The sequence below is a fragment of the Aspergillus brunneoviolaceus genome (assembly GCF_003184695.1).
Source record: "Aspergillus brunneoviolaceus CBS 621.78 unplaced genomic scaffold BO95scaffold_59, whole genome shotgun sequence".
Taxonomy (NCBI): Eukaryota; Fungi; Ascomycota; class Eurotiomycetes; order Eurotiales; family Aspergillaceae; genus Aspergillus; species Aspergillus brunneoviolaceus.
In genome coordinates, this window is record NW_020290789.1 from 99,754 (window position 1) to 123,218 (window position 23,465).

General features: G+C 50.8%; 8 protein-coding genes across 8 annotated transcripts; 2 read left to right on the plus strand and 6 right to left on the minus strand.

Annotated features, from left to right (window-relative positions):
* Window positions 1-936: 936 nt before the first annotated feature.
* Window positions 937-2,755, minus strand: act1 (actin ACT1; the record flags this gene model as incomplete). Its single annotated transcript, XM_025589210.1, has 6 exons — window positions 937-1,167; window positions 1,222-1,993; window positions 2,051-2,081; window positions 2,270-2,325; window positions 2,558-2,588; window positions 2,749-2,755. 6 exons carry the CDS (start codon window positions 2,753-2,755, stop codon window positions 937-939), a joined length of 1,128 nt encoding a protein of 375 aa, XP_025439474.1.
* A 1,859-nt stretch (window positions 2,756-4,614) lies between these two features.
* Window positions 4,615-6,194, plus strand: fes1 (Hsp70 nucleotide exchange factor FES1). The gene is made up of 3 exons (XM_025581175.1): window positions 4,615-4,622; window positions 4,692-5,410; window positions 5,471-6,194. Exons 2-3 carry the CDS (start codon window positions 4,985-4,987, stop codon window positions 5,711-5,713), a joined length of 669 nt encoding a protein of 222 aa, XP_025439475.1. The 5' UTR covers window positions 4,615-4,622; window positions 4,692-4,984; the 3' UTR covers window positions 5,714-6,194.
* A 222-nt stretch (window positions 6,195-6,416) lies between these two features.
* On the minus strand, window positions 6,417-7,645 carry BO95DRAFT_445504 (UPF0220 family protein). The gene is made up of 4 exons (XM_025587161.1): window positions 7,406-7,645; window positions 7,036-7,296; window positions 6,812-6,909; window positions 6,417-6,743 (listed from the first exon to the last, which is right to left on the minus strand). The coding sequence occupies exons 1-4, from the start codon at window positions 7,502-7,504 to the stop codon at window positions 6,680-6,682; spliced, it is 522 nt and encodes a 173-aa protein (XP_025439476.1). The 5' UTR covers window positions 7,505-7,645; the 3' UTR covers window positions 6,417-6,679.
* Window positions 7,646-7,836: 191 nt separating this feature from the next.
* BO95DRAFT_419601 (uncharacterized protein) lies at window positions 7,837-9,539 on the minus strand. Its single transcript, XM_025584501.1, has 2 exons — window positions 9,416-9,539; window positions 7,837-9,361 (listed from the first exon to the last, which is right to left on the minus strand). The coding sequence occupies exons 1-2, from the start codon at window positions 9,465-9,467 to the stop codon at window positions 7,971-7,973; spliced, it is 1,443 nt and encodes a 480-aa protein (XP_025439477.1). The 5' UTR covers window positions 9,468-9,539; the 3' UTR covers window positions 7,837-7,970.
* Window positions 9,540-9,747: 208 nt separating this feature from the next.
* BO95DRAFT_445507 (Vps55 family protein) lies at window positions 9,748-10,906 on the minus strand. The gene is made up of 3 exons (XM_025587162.1): window positions 10,571-10,906; window positions 10,283-10,496; window positions 9,748-10,134 (listed from the first exon to the last, which is right to left on the minus strand). The coding sequence occupies exons 1-3, from the start codon at window positions 10,607-10,609 to the stop codon at window positions 10,001-10,003; spliced, it is 387 nt and encodes a 128-aa protein (XP_025439478.1). The 5' UTR covers window positions 10,610-10,906; the 3' UTR covers window positions 9,748-10,000.
* Window positions 10,907-11,071: 165 nt separating this feature from the next.
* Window positions 11,072-12,357, plus strand: pre5 (proteasome core particle subunit alpha 6). Its single transcript, XM_025587163.1, has 3 exons — window positions 11,072-11,294; window positions 11,383-11,494; window positions 11,617-12,357. The coding sequence occupies exons 1-3, from the start codon at window positions 11,257-11,259 to the stop codon at window positions 12,256-12,258; spliced, it is 792 nt and encodes a 263-aa protein (XP_025439479.1). The 5' UTR covers window positions 11,072-11,256; the 3' UTR covers window positions 12,259-12,357.
* Window positions 12,358-12,461: 104 nt separating this feature from the next.
* Window positions 12,462-17,030, minus strand: pabA (aminodeoxychorismate synthase pabA). The gene is made up of 5 exons (XM_025589865.1): window positions 16,841-17,030; window positions 14,415-16,771; window positions 13,762-13,893; window positions 13,322-13,683; window positions 12,462-13,238 (listed from the first exon to the last, which is right to left on the minus strand). The coding sequence occupies exons 1-5, from the start codon at window positions 16,864-16,866 to the stop codon at window positions 12,690-12,692; spliced, it is 3,426 nt and encodes a 1,141-aa protein (XP_025439480.1). The 5' UTR covers window positions 16,867-17,030; the 3' UTR covers window positions 12,462-12,689.
* Window positions 17,031-17,546: 516 nt separating this feature from the next.
* On the minus strand, window positions 17,547-22,931 carry BO95DRAFT_475529 (histidine kinase-like ATPase domain-containing protein; the record flags this gene model as incomplete). The annotated part of the gene is made up of 3 exons (XM_025589866.1): window positions 17,547-17,681; window positions 17,712-22,697; window positions 22,804-22,931. 3 exons carry the CDS (start codon window positions 22,929-22,931, stop codon window positions 17,606-17,608), a joined length of 5,190 nt encoding a protein of 1,729 aa, XP_025439481.1. The 3' UTR covers window positions 17,547-17,605.
* Window positions 22,932-23,465: the final 534 nt, after the last annotated feature.

Consider the following 23,465-nt stretch of genomic DNA (forward strand, 5'->3'; position numbering starts at 1 on the left):
AAAGAAAACTCTCATCTACTCTTGTCGGACAGCGGACATGTTCCTCGTCCTGAAGAGTTGAAATTACTTCATGTCTCCCCACTATCTTACTCATAATGCTTCGAGTAAATAGACTTTGTTCTATCCTCCTGCTAAATCTATAAAACAGCCATGTTCAACCAGCACTGAACCTAGTTCAAATCACGTGCAAGGCAGACATACAGTAGGTCGATGCTGATAACCCCAGAGCCAACAGTACCTGCAAGACACAATAATCACTTAGCCTGGTCATGTGCCCGGTAGATGAGAAGCCGGCCAAGAGAAGATGACATCATGGTCAGAGCCTCAAATCTCAAATCATATGCACGAACATTGACTGCAAACAAAGTCGGGGTAAATTCCGCCATGGACTACCAGGATCACGAGATGATGAACATTCGACCCGCGCAGAACTCATTCGTCAGCAGCTACGGCAGGCGTGACTACGTTGAGCAGGTTTGCGGAGACATCATATTTGCAGTAGCAATTCATAGTGTCACAGCTGAGAAGGAATACGCGTGCAAGACTTAAACACGAGTGTAAAAGACTTATATGAAGAGAGTTTTCCCCAGACTGACCACAAGTCCCATATACATCTCGGTCCTACACCATTGCCTGGTCCGCTTGTCGCCGGATTTTCCGGGCGGTAGCCAGGGATGGTGGCCCTGGGCCAAGTGGCAAGCGTGTTTCAAAATGAAAAAAAAAAGTAAAAACCATCTCTATTCGACAGCTAAAATAAAAGTTCCTTTTTCAGGCGATCTTCCTCCTAGTGCGAGTCAGAGAGGGCCCGCCAGTCACCAATGTCTCCGTCGGGTCTTTTGATACATGAGGGAATATGAGAGTACGAAACGAATCACGCGCAAGAGCTACAAAAGATTAGCACACGTACCAGTTCACCACAGAAGAACACAACATACCTTAGAAGCACTTGCGGTGGACGATGGAGGGACCGCTCTCGTCGTACTCCTGCTTGGAGATCCACATTTGCTGGAAGGTGGAGAGGGAGGCCAGGATGGAACCACCGATCCAGACGGAGTACTTGCGCTCGGGAGGAGCAATGATCTTGACCTTCATCGAGGAAGGAGCAAGGGCGGTGATCTCCTTCTGCATACGGTCGGAGATACCAGGGTACATGGTAGTACCACCGGACTAATTCATCATTATTGAGCGCTCATGAGGGAACAATCAAACACAGAAACTCACCATGACAATGTTGCCGTACAGATCCTTACGGACATCAACATCACACTTCATGATGGAGTTGAAGGTGGTGACGTGGATACCACCGCTTTCGAGACCCAGAACGCTGGGCTGGAAGAGAGCCTCAGGAGCACGGAAGCGCTCGTTACCAATGGTGATAACCTGACCGTCAGGAAGCTCGTAAGACTTCTCGAGGCTGGAGCTCTGGGAGGCGGTCTGGATCTCCTGCTCGAAGTCGAGGGCGACGTAGCAAAGCTTCTCCTTGATGTCACGGACAATTTCACGCTCAGCGGTAGTGGAGAAAGTGTAACCACGCTCGGCCAAGATCTTCATGAGGTAGTCCGTCAAGTCACGACCGGCCATGTCGACACGCGAGATGGCGTGGGGGAGGGCGAAACCCTCGTAGATGGGGACGACGTGAGTGACACCGTCACCAGAGTCCAGAACGATACCAGTAGTACGACCGGAGGCGTAGAGCGACAGGACAGCCTGAATGGAGACGTAGAAGGCGGGGGCGTTGAAGGTCTCGAAGACGATCTGGGTCATCTTCTCACGGTTGGACTTGGGGTTGATGGGGGCTTCGGTCAAGAGGACGGGGTGCTCCTCAGGGGCGACACGGAGCTCGTTGTAGAAGGTGTGGTGCCAGATCTTCTCCATGTCATCCCAGTTCGTGACAACACCGTGCTCGATGGGATATCTGAGGGTGAGGATACCACGCTTGGACTGTGCCTCATCACCGACGTAGGAGTCCTTCTGACCCATACCGATCATGATACTGCGAATTCATTAGATTCATGGAAGCCCATTTCGGATTGAAAAGGGGAAGCTTTACCCATGGTGACGGGGACGACCGACAATGGAGGCTGTAGGCAATGGTTAGTATCCTAGAATGATGGCAGAAAGGGGCGATTCACCGCCCGCTCTCCTCCCCCGCAATAATGCCAACCCAATGCAAGGGAGCTATGAAAGCATGCCTTGCAGAGAGGGTGGCCATCACGAGGGTAGGGAGGGGTAGTCCGAAAAACTGGTGGGGGGAGGGGGAATGACTTACGGAAGACGGCACGGGGAGCATCGTCACCGGCGAAACCGGCCTTGCACATACCCGAACTGGAGAAGACCAGTTAGTAGGAGCTTCGGATGAATGATGGTTGAAGCTCAATAGCTCTCATATTTCCCTAGGCTTGAGAGGGGAGATTCAGGCAAGTACGTTGGCAACCGGAAATTGTTCAGTGTCGCGACCGGAGCCGACACGTATGTTTTGCCATCTCACCCCCCAGCATGGGCGGAACACAAGAAACAAGCTCCATTGCCAGAAACCATCAGCAATCTCAGAACATACCCATTGTCAATGACGAGAGCAGCAACTTCCTCTATAAATTTGAAGAGAAGACAGTTAGCAAAATGCAAAAATGTTAAGTTGGTGAAATCATGATGGAGATGAGACGAGGGGGGGGGGGGGGAGGGGAGAGGACGGCTTCAGGGGAGAGCTCGGGGAAGCAAGCGAGAGACGCAAGGTGGCCGAAAGCTTACCTTCCATGGTGACTGTGGGATTAAAAATCGAACTACGGAAAGAGAAAGAAAAGAGAGAAGAGAATTAGAGGAGAGGAGGGTGGTTTGTGGTGGTGGTGAGGTTGGGTGGGTGGGTGGTGATGAGATGGGAGAGGGGAAGGAGAGAGAGAGATAGAGGAAGAGGTAAGAAAGGAAGAGGGAGAGGGAGAGAGAAGGAGAGAGAAGGCGGGAAAGAGAGTTGAGTGAGTTATTGGTAGAGCACCAGACACAGAGAGAGAGGCAAGAGAGGGAAAGGGAAAGGCTGTGAGTTTAGGAGGTCGGCGGGTGAGGGTGCGTAGTCAGCAAACACAACACAACAACACAAGACAGAACAAGACAAGAACAAGAATAAGACAACCACCACAAATTAAAAACCTTTGCTAACAATTAGTGGATTAAATCAATTGATGGGTAGGTAGGGATTGGGTTCTTGAGCTCTTACTTACGGGTGAGGGGGGTTTTATTTTCCTAGATCTGGTGGTCTCAGGAGGAGGAAGAGGGAGTTGTGTACTGAACTCCTCGGTAACAGTACTGTATAGTTGTCCTTCTGGGACAGGGGAGGCAGAAGGAGGGGGAAAAGGAGGAAAGAGGGAGAGAAAGAGATTGTGGGGGTTTGTCTGTTTGTCTAGACTGGTCTGAGTCTAGTTTGAGTGTAAAGCAGTTCGTTGATTGCACCAGCTCAACTTAGTGTCTTTAGTGCCAGTTGCTGTCACCGCCACACTACCCAATTCGGGGACGGCCTCACAATTGGGGGGTGGTGGAAAAACCGGGTACTGGAGATGGGAGGAGGTAAATGTGTAAATGTGTAATGCGAATACGATTTCCGAACCACGAGCTCAATGGATTCTCATCCATGATCCAGATCCCCCCCGGTTCTTCCTCTCCATCTTATATACACACCTATCAATCCCTTCCACACACACACATCTAACATTCAAATAGTGGTTGCCTTCAGGCAGAATGATTGTTGCTGCGGAAAGTCTGGAGTAAAAGCATTGCGCATTGCGCATTGCGCATCCCTCGTGGGGCACAATCGATCCTGATCCAGGGTTGCTGTCGTCGCCGCCTTCCGGACCAGAGAACAGGTTGCTGAATGATGTCCGATGATGCCACGCGCGATAATAATAGCTTAGTCTAGTCTAGGCCAAGGAATCATCATCGCTCCCTTCCCCCCTCCCCTCTTCCTAAACTCCTGATAGTCGGACGGTCGGAAGGCCCCTCCGGCTTCTGGATCCCTCCCCTTTCCTTCGATTCGAAAGAATGGAGCCCCAGTCGAGCTCTTAAGTCCGTAGTAGTCTAAGGGGGGTTGTTTATTGACTTCACGTAAAGTGTCGGCCCCTCATTCATCTGGACGTTTTCTAGCGTACTCTGTCATTTGTGCTCAGTGTCCCTGAACGGGTCCATGATCGTCTTTCTTCATTTCTGACCCGACCGGAAAGAGGGTCAATTTTCGGAGGAAGCTCGACAAACCCCCGAAATTCAATGTAACGATTAGTGCTTCGTTGGTAATGGGCGACAATCGATCGACTGATGCCTGATCATTCATAACCGCCCCTAATGTGATTCTTTTGGGGGATGGGGGGTTAAGGAGAGGGGCCGATTCAACGAGCACCTAGACCAATTGCTTATCCTCGAGGATGTAATGTTTTGGTGTTCGCCTAATCACGACAATCAAGGACGTACATGCAATGTCAGACAAATGGCACGATGTGTTTTAACGGTTGACTGTTTCTTGATCTGATATCACAAATGACCGCATCGCGGGGTATCCGATGGCGGGGTATTCATCGCCAGCATTGCTCAACCGAATCGAAAGCAATTACCGTCCCCAGAGAGAAGATATCGAGCCTAGAAGCGTAAGTGACTTTGGAATAGACATTGACCAAATGCATAATTGAATGGTAGTAATAGCCCTTGATTGCTAGCTATTGCCATTGTAAGCTGGCGATGGAAGAGAGTGGAAGGTAGCGGGAACCGCATGAACCCTCTGGATCCCTCCCGAACGTCACTCCAATTTTTTTTCCGCCCGCCAAATTGTCAGTCATTGAGAGTGGCCGGGACGTCTCCTACTTCTTCAACACCACCATACCCATAATTATTCCCCACGACCAATTCATTCCTGCTTGTCTGTAATAGTACATATTTAAGTTCCAGTCACGACCGATCTATCTATTTTTCGAAATATCCTACAGCTTTCTGATCTAAAAACCCTCTCAAGATGGACGCCAACATGAACAACCTGCTCAAATGGAGCATCAAAGCTTCGACCGAGAACCGCACCGACGAAGGTGACAACACCGGGGCTGCTGCTGCTGATGGTACCCCACAGCCCTCCAGCGCCGCTTCGCGTGGTCTCAATCCCGAGATGCTTTCTGCGCTCTTCGGCGGTCCCACCGACGCCGACCTGATGAAAGCGTCTATGGAGGCTCTGCGCTCCGATGAGGTGGATCTCGAGAACAAGCTGATCGCGTTCGATAACTTCGAGCAGCTGATTGAGGGCATTGATAATGCCAACAACCTGGAGCCCTTGGGCCTGTGGACTCCTTTGGTGGAGTTGTTGCAGCACGAGGAGGCAGAGATGAGACGCATGGCCGCCTGGTGTATTGGAACTGCGGTGCAGAATAATGAGAAGGCACAGGATAAGGTATGCCCCTCCCCCCCTCACCTCAACGCCTCTCTGCCTAAAATCTAACGACAATGTCAGCTCGTCGTTCTCAACGCCCTTCCGAAGCTTGTGACGATCTCCACCACCGATTCTACCCCCAATGTTCGCAAGAAGGCCATCTACGCCATCTCCTCCGCGGTCCGCAACTACCAACCTGCCATGGATGAAGTGACCAAGAGCCTGCCTGAGGGCTACTCTCGCGACAAGATCGACGCTGGCGACATGGATGCTGTGGATGCGCTCATGGACAAGCTGCGTGCTCACCAGGTTGAGTCTGCTTGAGCGGCTTGGCTCTGAAGGCCGATATTATGAGGTTGTCGCACGCCCTGCACGAAATCGCTACTAGCTGTACGGCCGTGAAGGCCGGGTTATTCGGCTTGTCGAATCATAAATTACCGGAACATATTCACAGCTCGCCGACGTTGAACTGCTTCCGAGCACAATCAGGCGACTGCATATCTACCAGAGCGTCTTTCCTGGCTGTTGATAAAGTTGCCTGTCGATCTGGGAGTAAAAGTGCCTGGTGACAAGCACTTGGCTTGGGTCCATGATGGGACCTGGACCTCTATGAACCAGATCATGTCCCGCACTTGGGGCGGGATTATCCGCTTACATGGCTCTGCATGTCATGAGCCCTTACTGCTATGCATGAGAATATACCCACTTTTTTTTAATGCGTATTTTGATTATTTGTTGCAATGAACAATGAACGTTTTACACAGGTTCAAGGAAAAGAAGTTTTGTTTACGCAGAATATATCTTTCAGCCTATCGGTTCTGACGTTTCCTATTCTTGGCAATACGTATACATCGTGGACATATATTGGTAGGAAGTTTGCGGTGGCCTAAAGAATGCACCATAGGCAACACTCATGTATGCAATCATGGCCACTCAACGATTTGTGCCCTTTGCTCCTATCATTACCAAGATAAGTGTGCATAAGCAGTCAATGTTGCCATCAGGCATACACTTTTACTAGATATATCATCTGAGAACATGTATCAAATAGATGAATAACCATGCGCGATTTAACAGGCTAAACGAACCACATACAAACAAGGACCAACCAACAAATGCAATTAAAGGCAACATAAAACAGAAACGCCAATCACGCAAAGAAAAAGCACCAGAGTCCAATTGCTCAACCTGAAATCATAACCTCCCTCCCTAGGTCCAGTAGTGAACCCATCCTCGCTGCAAAGCCACCCACTATATCCCTCTTCATCCACTCCAACCCTTGATTTTCATTCATAGAGCCAGATTATAGGTATAATCGTCTTCAATGTTCTGCGAAACCCAGAGCACCACCGAACTACACCAACAGCATTAGTCCCCCACTGACCATTGACCAAAACCGCCACCAGAGAAAAGGAAACATACCTCAACATCACCAACCCATTAGCAATGACATTGGCGATTCCAAAATACAAGGTGGGAAACGGGTACGACTTGATCAGATACTTGAGTACCATGACCGTCTGCGAAGCAATTGTTAGCGAGCCATTTCCCTTCTAAAGGCATCAGATGCCCATGCCCCCTCCCCGTAAGGTCCCAAGCCCAAGCCCAACGGAGAAACACAAAAGAAAACAAAGGAACAAACATACCACACTCCCCGCCAACCCCCCGGCCAACAGCGCGAACCCCAGAAACAAGACAAACCGCGCCTTCCACGCGACCCCACTCCCGCTGTAACTGAAGCTATCCGCATGCAGCCGGGACTTCTCGATCGAATTGATCACCAGCATCCCCAGCGCCGAGCAGATGCCGGGGATCCAGTCGACGAATTTCACGTGCACGCTGGAGCCGTTCTTGGCGCTGTGCGAGAAGGCGGCCGCGTCGATGAGGAAGAAGAAGCCTAGGGAGAACTGGTTCGGTACATTTTGATATTAATATCACATCGGCTTCCAAGTGTATGGTAGTAGGAAAGGGTGGACCGGGGACGCGAAGGGAGAGGGACTGAAGGTGAAAGCTTACCAGTGCGCCGGAGGTGTAGACGCCTGCATTGCGGACGGCGGAGTTGTTGAGCCATTCAGGCTTGGACCATCGGAAGAGGCGGTTGTTGGAGACGTCCATGTTTGCCCAAGCTGATCAAGATGTAAGTGAGTGAGTGAGTGAGTGAAAAGACGGTGGTGGAGGTGAGATCGTAGTCGCTGAGTTGGAGGTAAATAGTCAAGGTACGGAGTAGGTAGTACAAGATGTTCGGGCTGGTTATCGGCAGGTTGCGGTCATTCGCGCTAGCTTGCCGGCGATGATGCAGTTGCTTGCCCGGTCGGAGCTCGGAAGAATCATCGGCCGGTCGAGTGTTGCATGCATACATTCCTGGCCGTTGTGTACAATGCACACTCAACAATCATGTTCTATCCATAGATTGATTTAAATTATGTCATTTGATATTGTGGTATCATATTCTTGTTTCAAAGTGATCCCCAGAGTTTCACGCGTACTTTATTACACCCTCGAATAACTTGACCCTACCAACCCAGCACTGCTTACTATGTATTTATCATAACTCATTATTCATCACCTGTACCAGCCAGGCTTAGTTCTCCTCGCAGAATAGTCGCAAGAACTCATCAATGCACGTCATTGCCTTCGCTTTCTCCAACAATGGTGGCAGCCCCACCAGCCCAGATTCTTCTGCGGCTGCCGTCTCCTTCAGATACTTCCGCAAAGCGAACGTTGACGCGCGATAGGTCGCGTGATACATGGCCTTGAATTCATCTTCATCCGCATTTGACCCGGCATCTGCTACTATGCGCGAATCTTTCTCCTCCGGCGTCTCGTCCTGATATCCCGGTCCGGTCCCGGTTTGCGGTCTACTGGGACCTCCCGAGCGTGTCGCAGTAGGTCGGTTGAAGCCATAAAGCCGCATACACGTCAAGATCGTCCGCGTGATTGTGTTCTTATTCTCGGCAATGATTGCCCCGGCGTCTTTTGGTGTCGTCGGATATTCAACTTTGCCTCCCGGCGGTAGTGAGGGTGACGATCCACAGTCTCGTTTGGAAGTGGACGAACTTGTAGTGGTGGTGGTGGTGGAGTCGATGAACGGATTGGGCGTACCTTTCCGAGAGCCAAGATCCCGCAGATGGCCTCGTCTGCTGCTGGGTCGAGAGGCATCGAATCGAGACTCGAGCGTCTTCCCTGCAATGCTCCCTCCAATGGAAAGGGACCGTGCTCGCTGCGATGCAATGCGTTCGATCTGAGGAAGAGAAGGTTCCTCGGATTCGCGCTTGATCCGTAGCGCTTGGAGTTGCTGTTGGGAGGCGTGCGAGAGTGAGTGTGCCATTAATTGCGACACCGCTTCGCCGCCCTTCTGCCGGACTCTTTTATGATGCTGTGTGACAGAATCAAAGAGAGTGGCAACTCGTTTCCGTTTTGGGCTTGGAGAGTAGATGTCCGGGAGAAAGTGAGCGAACTCGTCATCGTGTATGGAGTCGTCGGTGTTGGGAGGTGCGGACGCGGATTGTGCTCTGGTGATTAGAGATACGGATATGGGAGTAGCGTAGATTCTAAGCTCTTGTTTGGTGGTAGATCGAACCTGATCTTCCAGATCTGATGATGACGATCCAGGTGGGGTGGGAGGCCTTTCGGAGGAGGCTGTCGTTGAGAGGACGCCGTGGATCAATAGGTCGGTTGTGCCGGTACTGGAGGCTTTGGCTGGTGCGCCGTCGTCGACACGAACAAGCAGACCAACCGGGCACTGAAATATTTGCAGCCGGTCAAGCTCGTTTTCTTCCAGCCAAATAGTACTCGTCAACTTGTCCTTGAGCCATATTGTAGTATCGGGGTTCCCCGCATGGAGTTCAAGGTTAGGACCAGATCGCGCGTGGAGGGGTATAAGCGCCGGATTTACGAAGCAGCGCAAGCTGAGACATGATTCTTTTGAAAGATCAGATTGCCAATTGAATGATCTATCGACTAATCGTAGACCTGAACACAAAACTTAGCAGATGCACGCAAGCAGTTTTGTCGGATTCGGCTTACCGTGGAGTTGTGCTCCGCCCTCTAAGGCGATCGCGCCAGTCCAGACATTCATTCTGCGTATCTAGAACTATACAAGCAACTCACATATCGTGAACTCAAGGTTTATCGGGTAACGAGAGAATTGTGAATCGTAAGTACAAAAAGTTCCGAGCTGGTCGATGTCCGGCGGGTATTTTACACGAACGCGCCGTCGGAGCGCGATCCCACGTGATTCCATTATAAGCTCAAGGCGGAACGCATCGCCGCATGACGAGGTGATCCGGACAACTTGGTAATCTACATCGGATGATCTTACCGGCAATGAGATAGGCCCGTACTGCCAATATTCTATATAGGTGCATAGTGGCTATAATACATCGACCGCATCGCCAAATGACAAACACAAAATCATAGCAAACCCCATGAACACACGCAAAGTCACCGTAATACTCCTACGGAACGGTAAATCATATCGATGGCTCGTGAAAAATATGAAAAGCTGGTAGACACATTGGGGGGGATAGGTTCATGCTAGGTGGAGAAACATTCTGCAGGGTGGGTATCCAACGCGAAGCCTGCCTTGCTGGAAAGCACGGCGCTCGGCTTTCAGAAGTCCTCCTGCTCCTTGAAGAACATCGAGAAGCTGATGATAGTTCCGTAGATGAGGAGACCTCCAACAATTGACATGACCATGGCGGGAATTTCGATCGCACCGCAATGCGCAAGGGCGGCTGGGAGAGCTGGATCGAGTAAATTTGGTTAGCTGCCTCGGACGGTCTCAAGAAGCAAATCCGGCATCGCAAGCACCGTGAGCCAAAGCTCTCGTCACCAGATATTGACAAGGGCGCTCGCAGATCATGCTTCCGGGATCGAAAAGTGCGAACTCACCAATACCCATCAAAACCAAGAAACCGGTTATGAAGCGGCCAAAGTCGGCAGCTGCGTTGCCGGAGCTGTCCATAAAGTCATCCGGATTGGCGCATCGTGAGCAGATCCAGTTGGGCAGGGGCGCAACCACATAAGTCGCAACAACAAGCAACGGTAGGAAGTTGTGCCAGAGAGCCGAAGACAGGATTACAAGAAGAAAACCAATGGCAAGGACCTATTGGATGAAATGCATTAGTAGGTGCAAGCAGGTGATTTAAGAAAGGACCAAAGAATTAGAAGCGCGCATACAAAGGAGAGTGCGATGATTGTTTTGAGTCCGGCGGTCATGGTTGCGGAGAAGCCCCAGTCGGTGTGAGGAGGAGGGGTCGATAGGGAATAATAGCTTTGTTGAGGGGGAGAGTAGTGGAGAGTGAGGAAGGTCAGAAGACGCTGAGCAAGTGGTATCAAGCAAGATGCAGTAAAAGAGAATAAGGGTTGTGGATCGACTGCCCGGGAAACCCAAGACTAGAAGGGAAAGTGAGTAAGAAGAATGGGGAGGGAGTTGGGGATAGGCAGGCAGGTAGGTATGGGTGATACAAGCTTAGCTGGATGGACTACGAGTAGTAAGTAGTCAGTGACGTCCGGGCGCTGGACTGGTGCTGGTGCTGGTGCTGGTGCTGGTGCTGGTGCTGACAGCCTCAGGCAACAATCATCAACTGCGGAGCGGCGGAGGTCAGCTTACTGCTGCTGCTAATTGACTAGCGGCGGGAAGCTCTCGTTCTTGCTCTCTCTTGCTCTCGCTGGCCGTCACCGCGTCAGTTGCTCTCTGCCTGTCCGAACCTCCTCCACTACTTACTACTATCACTCTATCTCGCTTCATTCTTTCCTGTTCTCCCCCCACTACCACTCATCTCCTACATCTTTTCCCTGATCGGATTACTCTTCAATCCCTTGACTCCTCCTTTGAAACCCGATCCTCATCACATTTTCCCGCCATGTTCAGAAACAACTACGACAACGATGCCGTCACCTTGTATGTATTATCGCCAGCTGCTCTCGTCCTTCAAGACCCAACGCAAAGACACCTTCAGTGTTGTGCTAATCAGGGACTATGCGCACAGCTCCCCGCAAGGTCGGATATTCCAGGTTGAATACGCACAGGAAGCCGTGAAGCAAGGATCCGTGGTGGTGGGACTGGTCAACAAGACACATGCCGTGCTCGTCGGCTTGAAGGTATGACTACTCTGGCTACTTTCACAACCCCATGAAGTGTTCTTCAATCTCTTTTTCCCCCTTACAAGTAGAAGACCTCACAAAGCTGACATCTTGCCCCACCTCTTTGCCCCCCCTCCCAGCGTAATGCCGAAGAGCTCTCGTCATACCAGAAGAAGATCATCGAAATCGACTCCCACATGGGCATTGCCATCGCCGGTCTCGCCTCGGACGCTCGGGTGCTCTCCAATTTCATGAAGCAGCAGTCACTGGGTTCCCGGATGACCTACGGCCGCCCCTTGCCCGTCGACCGCATCGTCAGCCAGATCGGCGACCGCGCTCAAACGAACACCCAACATTACGGCAAGCGGCCCTACGGTGTCGGCCTGCTCGTAGCCGGCGTCGACGACGCCGGTCCCCACCTGTTCGAGTTCCAGCCCTCGGGCATGACCCAGGAGATGGTGGCCTGTGCCATTGGCGCCCGCTCCCAGATGGCCCGGACCTATCTCGAGCGCAACTTGCAAAAGATCGCCGGCTCCACGCGCGACGAGCTCATCACCCACGGCCTGCAAGCCCTCAAGGAGACCCTTTCCCAGGATAAGGAGTTGACGGTGGATAACACCTCCGTCGGCGTGGTGGGTCTGGCTCCCGAGGGTGCCAGGGGTAGGATCGAGAGCTTCAAGCTACACGAGGGCCAGCTGCTCGTACCTCTGCTGGACGCTTTGGAGCGGTCGGAAGCCGGCGAGGAGACGAAAGAGGCCGAGACGATGGAGGTGGACTCATGAAGCGTGGGTGGGGGGACGGTGCCCCACCTAGCTTCGATTCCTCTAAATGAATTTACCTTCTGATAGTTATAGTCATGAATCGGGATAATCTCATGTTACCCTATAACCTTCATCGAGAAGAACCTGTAAGGCTATATTATAGGGCAGCCATAGCTCTTGGGCATGTCATTGTAGACCGGAAGACACCTCATAAGCATTGTGCACGGCATCCCATTCCTCGGGAGAATATGTGCTTGGATATTCAATACAATGCAAGCCAATGTGGAGATGCAGAAGGAAACCCCGCTCCAGCATGAATCCACTGAATGGCAAGTGCTTCACAGTACCCGTCCCAAGAATAGCTACGTAGCACCCTTAAGCAAGCCCAGATAGATAATAAGTGAAACGGGTATCATACTCTCCCCACCCGGAACCCAACCCCGGACCTCAACTTAGACCCCCACCTTGACCTTCTTCTTCCTTGATCTATTATCCTCCAGCCCGGCGGACGGCGTCGCAGCTCCCTTCTCCGAGCCCCTCCCTGGTGTATCCACCCTGACTTGCGGCGTGGGTACTCTTGCAGCCGTTGCACCACCACCGGCATTCGGGCCCTGTTTATTCATCCCGCCCGCCGCCGCCGCTGTATCCCCGGCCTTGGACATGAGGAACGACCCCGGTTCGCCGACCAGCGGGTTCTCATCCATGAACTCATCCCCGTACCGCGTCAGCAGACTGAACGACTCCGCCAGCGTTCGGGTATCTTGGTACACAGAGCCGCCCGTCTGCGCCACCTGCAATCCGACAAGAGGCGCCTTCGTTGGCGCGTCGGGCATCGGCGTGTTCTCTTTGCTCTGCTGCGCTGCGGCGGTGCCGGCTGCTTGAGCGGCTGAGTCGGGTTGTTTGGCCGATGGCGGGAGATAGGTGTGTCCGTGTGACGGTGTGAAGGTGGGTAGGGTGGATGCTGTTTTGAGGAGGCTGGTGAGAGAGGTCACGGCCGAAAGCTATGCCATGGTTCGAACAGAGTGAGCAGTTATGAGACACGACGCCTTATGAAAGGATGAAGGAGGCAGGGGGGCAGCCTTACGATTCGGTTCCCAATGACACTTGCCACTGATGGTGCCATGTAGATGCAATCGCCGACGACAAAGTAGGTGGAGAGGACCTCCACCTCGTCCTCTTGTCCGGCTCGCTTGCGCCGCGTCTGCTTCCGGATCACCCAGATGTTGGAGGGCTCGTGTGCGAATCGCCCGCCCGGTTGCGCGGCGGCCTGGAGTGGATCGTACGAGACGATGAATTCTAGGCCCTGCATCGTGGCGAGCCGGCCTTCGAAGGCTTCGCGGGTCTCGATGAATTGCCGGAAGGCTTCATTGTAGTTGGCTTGGATCGCGAGGGAGGCATTGTTGGATGTGGGATCGAAGAAGGGGGATTCGGCAAAGTAGAAGAGGACTAGTCATTGGAGAGACAGTCAGCATAGAGAGAACGAAGATACAGTACATCGTGTGACTGCCTAGTAGGAAGTCATACTGTTATTCGAATGGAGATAGCCTCCCATCATCTGCACGTGCGGCGGGGATCGCCATAGGATTTCCTCCAGTGAGGACTCTGGTGCGGTTGCCATGGTGTTCGGTAAGCTCGCACAATGTTTCTTAGGCTTTCCTGGAGACTTGGGTAGCTATGAAATAGATGTGCAATGTGCTACGAGACTCTATCAGTGTCAAAGAAGTGACAGAGAACGAAGCTGGAGAGATCGTCCGAGGCAACTCTCCGCGGAGGTGACGATGTTTGGCGTGTTTGCATCCAACGTCGATCAGTTGAATGTATTGTGCTGTAAATAACAAAAAAGGCTACAACTACAATAAGGTAAATGTGAATAGGAAGAGATTCTGTAGGGAATTTATATAGATTCCAAGTGTTGTAATCGAGTCGCAACATGCTAGTAGGGTATCTTGTTGAATAGAATCAGTGTGAAAACAAATCCGCTAAAGCTGCGGGCATGGCCTGCCCGCGATGCAAATGAAACCAAACGCCGCACAGTATATGGTAGATGTTGAATGCGATTTTCTGCAACGTCTCTTTTGCAATCAATCAAAGTAAAGAAATGTATGTTAGTATGGTAGAGGGCAATGAAGCATGCTAGGCATTCTTTATGGGCCGACAATCAAGCGGCACGAATGCACCAAGGACTGTTCTCAACTTGGTTAACATCTCCTCCCATTCGCCTTCAGCAGTGCTAAGAATGGTGACTGCGCCGCCTGCGCCGATGCGCCAGACCTGTTCGACATCATCGTCGCCAGCATATGTAAAGGCGGTGCGTATCAGGACCGAGAAGCTCCCTCCACCACCGAGATCAAGAAAACCCATTGCACCAGAATAGACTCCCCGGTTTCGACCCTCAATCGAGGAAAGGTGCAAGCACGATCGTTCCTTCGGCGCACCGGTCATAGAGCCAGGTGGGAGGCATTGCTGCAGCGCCGTTAGACCATATGCTGACATGCCGTTTGAATATAATTGTGGCATATCTTGAGCCGCAAAGCCAGGTCGGTTTGGGTCGACCTCTCCTATGACATGCGTGATCATTTGGTAGACGCGCCCATGGTCTTCTACCTCGAGAAGCTTCTCCACATGCACCCCTCCCGAGCCACAGATACCGTAAAGGTCGTGTCGGATGAGATCTGCAATCATAAGATTCTCTGCCATCTCTTTGGTCGTGCCTAGGATTTCGCGCGCCTTTTCAAGAGTCATGTCGTTCGTCTTCCTCACAGTTCCTTTCATTGGTTTCATTTCTAACCGAGAGTGACGGTCCCAGTTCAGGAAACATTCAGGGCTGCTGCTGACAATCTTGAGGTTTCCTAGTCTGGCATAAGCACTGAAGGCGGCAGGGTTATGTTTCTGAAGACGCCGGTACAGTTTCCAAGGAAACTCCTTGCGGCCACTATTGCTTTCTGCTGAGGGCAATGTTATGGTAGTCTCATTAGTAAGACATAGTTCGTAAGATTCGCCAGCTAGTAGTTGTGCACGACAGGCATCGAATTGGTCCTGGTAAATTTGCCGATCCGGGAATCGCACCACACCCTGCTCAAGAATGCGATCCAAAGATTGCGAATCTGTCATCGTACCTTCGGTTTCAGCGGGTCTGTCAGAAGTTGCAAGCCTTTGGAGAGACGTCAATGTCTCATCCAGCCATCCATTGGCCAAATCATCCGTCGCACAAGTAGACTGGATGGTGACGCGGCCAGTGTGATGATCAACGACCACACTCCTTTCAGTCCATAATAAGCTGGCATCTGCAGGATTGCTCGAGGGACCACCGGCTCCTGCGGCATGCGTCCCTTGGAAATCCTGTTCGTGACTTTTTGGACGGGCAATGGAAGCCAGCCCCATTTCGTAAGAAAAGTAACCCAAAAAGCCGGCCCAAAATGGGACCGTATCATCACCCGTAAGCACTTTTTTGGCATCCATGAGGAACCTGAGTGCGCTCCAGAACCGAGATGCTGACAAGCAATCCTCGATTGTGGTTTGGTGATCACTGGGTGAGCTCTTCGTGCTGCCGACTGATAACTTCTCTAGGAGCAGACGTTCATTCTGCGCATAGTATTCGAGCTTCCAAGTGTTGGAGCTAGGAACAGATATGATGCTGTACCGGCCGTTGGACTTGAAAATGACAGCTGCCGACCCCGGACCATTGAGAGCCTCGCAGATTGTCTCGGCTCCTAGTTGCTGGGACTCAAAAGTTCGGGAGGAGGAGTGACTCGATGTTGACGCACTCCACTCTAACATAGTATGGACAATGTCCGGGATAGATGGCTGGTCACCGGAAGACCTAGGCGCGACAATTGACATGCTACTGTAGCTGCCTCGTCCATTCAGTTTGTTGTATCGGAGAGCCGCAGCCCACCACTTTTTGAGCAGGTCGCTGCATGCTTTTCTATCTGACTTGCAGGATTCAGGATGAAATTGAACGGCCCAGAATGGCTTCTTTTTGTGGCGAACAGCCATTGGAATTCGTGTCTGATGGGGTGCGCCGTCTTGCTCAAGAGACAGCCAGGCAAGGAGATCCAGATCTTGCGCAACAAAACCGTGATGGTGACCATCATCGGAGACGAATGACTTCATGTCAGCGTACAGCGAGTGATACAGTGTGACTTCCAGCTCCTGAACATCTCGAAAGATGTCCTCCTGTGCTGTCTGAACGCGACGGACCTGCCCGTGAATGGGATATGGAAGTCGACGAATCGAAGCCCCGTGGTGCAGACATAAACTCTGGAAGCCAAGGCATATTCCAAAGATAGGTAGTTGGTTCCTGCCATCCAGTTTCCAGATGTCTCTCATGATCCCCACGTCTTGAGGAATATGAGGATCGCCCGGACCAGGCCCAAGAACGACGGCCTCGAAACGCTGCACATAGTCGGCCATGTTGCCATTGGGCCATGATGAGTCAATTCTCAAGACTGAGACTGTAGCCTTGAGAACTTCTTCCAGCATGGCGACGACATTGTAGGAGAAGGAGTCATATGCATCAATGTACAATATGTTCCTGGGTGGAAGTGCACGTGAAGTAGCAGCATCATGGCTTATAGTAGGTGCCTGGCCTTCGCTTGCTGACTCCCAGAATCCCAACGAGGGAGCCATGTTAGGACACCGAAATTTGAGAAGAGGTCTGCAGGCAGACCCAGAATGTGATAACAGAGATTAAGGCAAAGAGATATTGAACAGCATGTATGCATTCAAATGCATAATAAGAGGGAGGAGATCATTGACAGGAGGAGGGGGAGGGGAGTGGAGGTGGATTGACTATCAGATAAAGAACGACGATCAGGAAAAGATGCAGAATCCGCCACTCCGAGAGTGGCAACGCTAGTAGTCCATAGTAACTTTACAGTCCGTACGGAATACACCCGCTCGGTTCCTGAAAATACCGGAGGAAAACTTTAAGATCTACTTCGGTCCGAACTTCATCGCCGCCACTTGTACATAGTATTATACCTCAAATTCAATTTAATTTACTGTACACGTGATATATACTTTCTAGAAAAATAGATAGGTATGTATTCACTATGCGTAGGTCTATCTATCCCTATTCACCACGAATGTAATACATGATAGCCATAAAGCCAAGCCCTGAAGACGCCCCGCATCCTCTGGATTGGACTCGAGTATTCGACACCAGCTAGAGCTATATTTTAGAGTTATGGGAAGTCATCTGACGCTTAATCTATGCCGAACAATTCCGTGATAGCATGATCCACAGTAGACGTTATATGCCTGTCTAAACCCAACTCAACGAAGACTGAACCAAAGAGGTGACCAATGCCAAATCATCATCATCATCAACCTCCGCTCGAGGTTCAATTTCCCTGATTGGGGGTCACTAGCCTGGCCGCCACTTTAGGGAAGTACTGCGCAACGAATCCTTCACTGCACCATTGTTAGTACCTAGAATCATCCTATTAAAATTGAGGACGGAATGAACTTACGTGTAGAAACTGTGTGCAGAACTGTGATCCTCGACAAGATTGTGCGCCAGTTCATGGCACAAGATCACCCACCAATAAACCAGTGCTTCGGATCGAGCGCCGGCAGAGTTTTGGAGCAGCTGCTTCTCGTGCAGCTGCTGGAAGAAGAAGTAATTGCAGAAAATGCTACCGGCCCGATTGAAAGCAATGGTCTTTCCGGGGTCATAGAAGACGCTGATAATGTCGAAGCGGAGGGAAAAGACATCAGCACAGTCGATCAGCAGGGATGCGAAAACGTTGATTCCAAGACTGTTCTTTGCCAGGAAGGCCGATCGGTCTGGAAGGGTTTTGACAACCAGCACATGGATGCCGCAAGCAAGGGTAGCCACAAATTCAAGATCGTGGCTTGGTTTCTCATCGCAGTAGGACTTGGTTTCGGTAACCTGATTCGTTTGTGGTCGGGTGTAGACATCGGACGAACCATGGGGTCGACACGCCTGAACCGCCGAAAGCAATTCGGATTGAAGGCGATGAGGAGAGTTGGCAGCGACCGGTCCTTCCGGACGAGATTTTTGCTGTGGATCTTGGACGGAGTAAGGCGGAGGAGGTGTAGCATTTTCAGAGGGTCCAGGGACTGGCGTGTTCGAAGACTCCCCATTGAGGGCATTCCAAGGTGACCGGTTACCCTCAAGCCCAAACCGCTTGGTCAAATTGGCCAGAAACCCGCGCGGCTTCTGGTCTTGGGCCTGATCCGACCTTTCAACCTGCATATCACGGGTAGAATTCCTGCTCGAGGGAGAATCTGGGAAGTCCCCTGGCATGAGTTGCCGCTCATCTTCCGTTGCGTGCGAGCGTATCTGACTCTGGCTCTGAACCTGAGCCTGGCCTTGAGCCCAATCGGCTTCTCTTTCCTGCAAGCGCTGACGTTCCTCCTCAAGCTGCTTCTGTCGCCTGTCTTCTGCCACCCTTGCTTCCTGGGCCTTCTGCTTGAGAATACGTTCTACATTGTACCCGCGAGCTTTCAACTCCAAAAGATCAGTCTTGAGGAGCATTTCCAGGGTCAAAGTCGAATGAAGCTTCGGTCTAGCAAGAATGAGATGTACCAGAGCCTGACTTATTTCATAGAGATCGTATCTGCCCGGACATATCCACAGCATCCAGTTTCGCGATGGCTGCTGGGTGATGATTGCACTTCGTTTCTGAGTATGAGATATACGCCGTCCCTTGAGAGATCGTGTGAGGGAAATGGATTGTACCACCTGGACTTGTAGATGTTTTTCGAGCCAGCGTACATCATGTCGTATGGAATCCGACGATTGGTCATGCAGAAAGAGTCTCGTGCGTTCGTGAATCAACTTTTGTAATTTAGTTGCTGGACTCTGATCGGCTGCCACTGCGCCCCAATGAGCGCGCTCTTCGACGAGGCTGCTCAGCGGCACTGCTCCCAAAGAAAGGTAGAAGTTCTCTAGAAGCTCTTCTTGTGGAGCGGCCAAAACATGTTCCTTGAACAAATTGAAACTTTGAAAGTCATCCACAACCACAGCATCCTTGGCGACGGTCAGAGTCCACTCCTTAATGCTCTGTTCTTCGTCTTCGTCTTCTGAGCCCGCAACATCATTGCTGACATTCACCTGAGCGAGAGACGTTATGTCTCTGCTGGATAGAAGAAACGCAGATCGTTTCATCTCCATAAACAATTCCCGGTCTTTCTTGAGCACCGGGAGATGCTCTGCAAGTGTTCTAAGCAACTTGAGATACTTATCTGCACTTTGGAAAGTGGCCGATACTCTTGCAGGCTCTCTTACTAGCATATGCGCAAGCTCGGTTTTCGTTGGCTCACGCTTGGATCCCACTGCCATAAGGAATAGATTGGCTTCCTGATCGAAATCGACGAAATCAAATATATCCTTGTAATCCTCGCCATCTCCCAGATAACAGAGCTTGGGCGCCACATGCCGCACAGAAGACTTCTTGTCCATTGTACCATGAGCAGTCGAGACGGGCACAATCTGAGCATTGCTAACACGATCGATGTCCCGGGATCTGAGTTCCGATACCCTTCCGGCAAGGTTCTTGAATACCACCTGGGCGTCCCTTTTTGTAGATGGCGGCAGGCGTATAAGGCAATCTAAACAATCGCTCAAAGCAGGATGCTCTTTTACTCCAAACTTTGAGGCATGGGGATGAAGATCTTTCCGGAGAATCTGAAAACCAAATAGTGTAGCACCCTCTTCAGTGAAACATTTCCCAGGGGTGCTTAAAGTGTCTGACCCTTCGACAGGTAGGAATGGAACCTTGATTGCGCCACAGTCGAATATAGCATAGCCGCTTGTATGATACTCGGCGATGTAATATGACATGGCTCTTGTGTGCAAACTCCAGTCCTTCTCCGAGGCTGCTCTCGCCATAATATCAACTAAGTCTGCAGCGGATGGAGAAGCCCTTAAGCCAAGCATTGATAAGAATTTACCCTCATTGCTGCTAGGTAGATATTTTCCAGGCCACTGAATAATTGGCAATCCAAGCGCACGAAGTGAATCTTTGGGCTCAAACAATTCGCATATCTTATAACGCGTTGTCTCAGCGCGCCTGGATTCATTAGAAGTCTGCCCATCGCGGTATTCAGCTGGGCAAAGGCTTGTGTCCTTGAGCCTCTTGATATCCTTCGAAGGTATGTCTGCTTGAACAGATGCTAGATAGCGTATCAAATCGACATGGCTCCACCTCCGCTCGCTGTTGTTTCCCGGGTCTGAAGACTCAGATGAGTTCAGAAGACGTTCAAAAATAACTCCAAGTTCAACTGTTTTACGAACTCCCAAAGATGCCAGAAACTTCTCCTTGACACCGTTAAGACCGTGAATAACAGGTAAATCATCGAATAGTCGAACAGAAGAGAAATATGTTTCGGGTGGAGTCTTCATTCCCAGCTTGGTTGGAATAATGGTTTTCGATTGCAGCACATTGCTCACTGTTTGCTTCGATGTCGGACTAAAGTACTCCCATTGCTTCGATATGACAGGAAGAACCTGCGCGGAAAATGACGGATTCTGAGTAATATCATGAGCTGCTGAGAGCATGTTTCGATTGCCGGCATTTTCAACCAGCCAAAGGATCCAGGTGACGACCTGCAATTCTGTCCATCCCATGGCCTCCAGCTCTCTGTTTCCAAGGTTCTTCGTGAATTTAAACGGTGCCACGGATGGTGGCAATGGCAAGCTTGTTGGTATTCTTTGCGGGTTCAGAAAGCTTTCTATACCCGCAAAGACAATCAGTTTGGCCTGTGAGTCGGCGTTCTCTTCGTCGCTTGCCACTGCAACACTAAGGATACTTTGAACGGAATAAGTATCGAGCTGACCCGCAACAGCCTTCCGACTGAGCCAGGCAAGAAACTCGTTGACTTGATTGGAACGCAACGTAGTGCGCTCCAACTCTTTCTTAATGTCAGACACAGTGATGTCAGTCACCAGGCCAAAGTCCGTCAATTTCTTGACAAAGTCTTTAGCACCTGTCACGAAAGCATCTGGCAAAACTGGAATCGAATCCATGAAACTGAGATCTTTGGGAGCTATGCGTGCTTGATGGCTCTGAATTACACCGCACGTTGACAGAACTTCAATCGAGGAGCTTTTGTTGCACGTCCAGAACGCGCCTTCTATTGTCTGCCCCAGCACGGAAGACGGGGTCGATTCACGAAACACAAATTGATTTGCGGTATGGATGGCCTCGGGGAGTATGTCGATTATATCATCTTTGCGGATCTTGGTTGAATTAGAATCGTTCTTTCCGGGGTGTATCCTGGATTTTATGGATGCCATTTCCGCAGTCCAGGCAATACGACAGACGATGCCGGCCGCCCTTAGCATTTCAAGGTTCCACTTGCTGATATATCGAGTGTTGAGATCGATACTCTCCCTCTCGACTGTGGGAATCACAGACGGTGCTGATATATGAGCATTGAGGCCTGTTGTTTGATGGGTAGGGAAACCTATGAAGATCCTTCCATCTTTCGAAGGAAGTATAGAGGCAAGAATCTCAGAGTCCAGGCCGGAAGCTCTGGAGGCTAAAGTAGTATCATATGAAGGTGTCAAGATAGCGATTGTCGATTTCTTCGGTGGTGGTTTCCGAGTTGCTCTTTCAAGTTCACTGCTCAATGATTGACTGACAGACGCTTGAATACTAGCAGTGTTGATGTGAAGGAAGACAGATGCCTTTGAGGTCTTGATCATCTCGCCGATGTCGCTCACATTATCAGTGGCTTCGGTCTTCAACGGCTTTTCTGAGCTTTTTTGGCCAGTGAGTCGTGAGAAGAAGGTACGTAACGAGCCTGTAGTATCACGGAGGCCCTCGCTGAAGATGCTTAGGTTTGGTTTCCATTCGACAACTCGCATCCACTCAGCGTCAACCTGGGCAACTTCCCGAGTAACCGATTGGATTTTCATCAGTCCGTGAGGCGTCTTTGTATCGATGTCTCTTGGAATGACAAGGTCAACACTTGGGGCTGTCTTTTTGGAAAGTTGCAGCACTTTCCAGTCGTCTAGCCACAAGTCTATACCTTCTAGACTGACAAAAGTAAGACTACTGGATAAGAACTGGCATAACTGCATCAGCGAAGGGATTGGGGTGGAGTCATTGCGATAGTCCAGAACGAACGTGGTCTCGTGGTTGGCGTCTTCGTTCAGCTGTAACCGGCGTGTAAAAAGTGCGTTTCCTTTCCAATAGAAGGCCATTGCCTCCTTTCCGGATGATACGAAAGGCTCCTCACAATCGTCAAAGACACTGTAGAAGCCGACGCCAAATGCTCCGATTTTAGTTTCATCAGGATTTCCATCAGCAATACGTTTCAGCCTTGACCAATCTTTTTCACTAAAAGGAAGACCGTTGTTCGATATGAGGAGGCGTTTAAGAGTATGATGGGAGATCGTATGCTTAATCAAGGTGTTTTCATCGGGAGCTGGAGGCAAGGGTACCGTGGTTGAAGGCAGTGTCTCGAATTTGATAGTTACTTTCCTGGCGTTCGCATCCGCGGCATTCTGTATCATTTCGCGCAGAACAGTCCTGTTCGTATGGCATCAGCGATAATCCGTCGAGTCCAAAGGGTTTGGAAGATATTTACCATTTGCCCGAGTATCGCGCAAGAACTTTCGAGATCAAGCCCCTTGTGTCCACTGTGACCGCCTCTTCATCGTTCCCAGACCCCAAAGTGCGCGCCCTGAGCGCATTAAAATCGATCTTCTGCGCCATCTTCGCAGGCTGACAGGAAGAATATTACGGACGAACGACCCGATGATTTGAAAAGAGAACCCTCGGGGATGGAATATTCTCAGACAGATGCAACCGAGAGAGATTCCGAGGAAGGTCAAGTTATTGGGTGACTTGAGGTCAATTATTATCCAAGGTGGCTGAAACCTGGGCAAAAGAAAGACAACAACGCAAAAGATCTAGAGCTTCATTCCATAGCAACGCAGGCACCAGCGTATAAAAGGTTGTTTGGAAACAAAGAAAAAGAGCTATAAACAGCACAGAGCAGACATGGAAAAGAGGAAAAGGGGAAGAGTTGAGAGAATCGGGAGCAGGGATCCCTGTCTGACTGGGACCGAGTCCGATGGCGACTGAGTGACTGCTTTGTAGGTAAACCGACGGAGACAACCGCGGAGTTAAATCGTTTATCAGGGAACAGTTTCTTATCTGACTGACTGATTGAACTTGAACCAGCTGATAGATAAGTTAGTTAGCTTAGTTAGTCATTATGTCAGCAGGGGGAGAAGGGCGGGCGGT

Coding starts and splice junctions, on each gene's coding strand:
- fes1 (XM_025581175.1), top strand. CDS start 4,985: ATGGACGCCAACATGAACAACCTGCTCAAATGGAGCATCAAAGCTTCG. Junction 5,411..5,470: donor ATGAGAAGGCACAGGATAAG/GTATGCCCCTCC, acceptor CGACAATGTCAG/CTCGTCGTTCTCAACGCCCT.
- BO95DRAFT_445504 (XM_025587161.1), bottom strand. CDS start 7,504: ATGGACGTCTCCAACAACCGCCTCTTCCGATGGTCCAAGCCTGAATGG. Junction 7,297..7,405: donor TCTACACCTCCGGCGCACTG/GTAAGCTTTCAC, acceptor GTACCGAACCAG/TTCTCCCTAGGCTTCTTCTT. Junction 6,910..7,035: donor GGGGGTTGGCGGGGAGTGTG/GTATGTTTGTTC, acceptor ATTGCTTCGCAG/ACGGTCATGGTACTCAAGTA.
- BO95DRAFT_419601 (XM_025584501.1), bottom strand. CDS start 9,467: ATGAATGTCTGGACTGGCGCGATCGCCTTAGAGGGCGGAGCACAACTC. Junction 9,362..9,415: donor GGGCGGAGCACAACTCCACG/GTAAGCCGAATC, acceptor TTTTGTGTTCAG/GTCTACGATTAGTCGATAGA.
- BO95DRAFT_445507 (XM_025587162.1), bottom strand. CDS start 10,609: ATGACCGCCGGACTCAAAACAATCATCGCACTCTCCTTT. Junction 10,497..10,570: donor CAATCATCGCACTCTCCTTT/GTATGCGCGCTT, acceptor TTCATCCAATAG/GTCCTTGCCATTGGTTTTCT. Junction 10,135..10,282: donor CTTGGTTTTGATGGGTATTG/GTGAGTTCGCAC, acceptor TACTCGATCCAG/CTCTCCCAGCCGCCCTTGCG.
- pre5 (XM_025587163.1), top strand. CDS start 11,257: ATGTTCAGAAACAACTACGACAACGATGCCGTCACCTT. Junction 11,295..11,382: donor GACAACGATGCCGTCACCTT/GTATGTATTATC, acceptor CTATGCGCACAG/CTCCCCGCAAGGTCGGATAT. Junction 11,495..11,616: donor CCGTGCTCGTCGGCTTGAAG/GTATGACTACTC, acceptor CCCCCCTCCCAG/CGTAATGCCGAAGAGCTCTC.
- pabA (XM_025589865.1), bottom strand. CDS start 16,866: ATGGCTCCCTCGTTGGGATTCTGGGA. Junction 13,894..14,414: donor CAAGTTGAGAACAGTCCTTG/GTGCATTCGTGC, acceptor CCAAGTCTCCAG/GAAAGCCTAAGAAACATTGT. Junction 13,684..13,761: donor CTATCTCCATTCGAATAACA/GTATGACTTCCT, acceptor TCCAATGACTAG/TCCTCTTCTACTTTGCCGAA.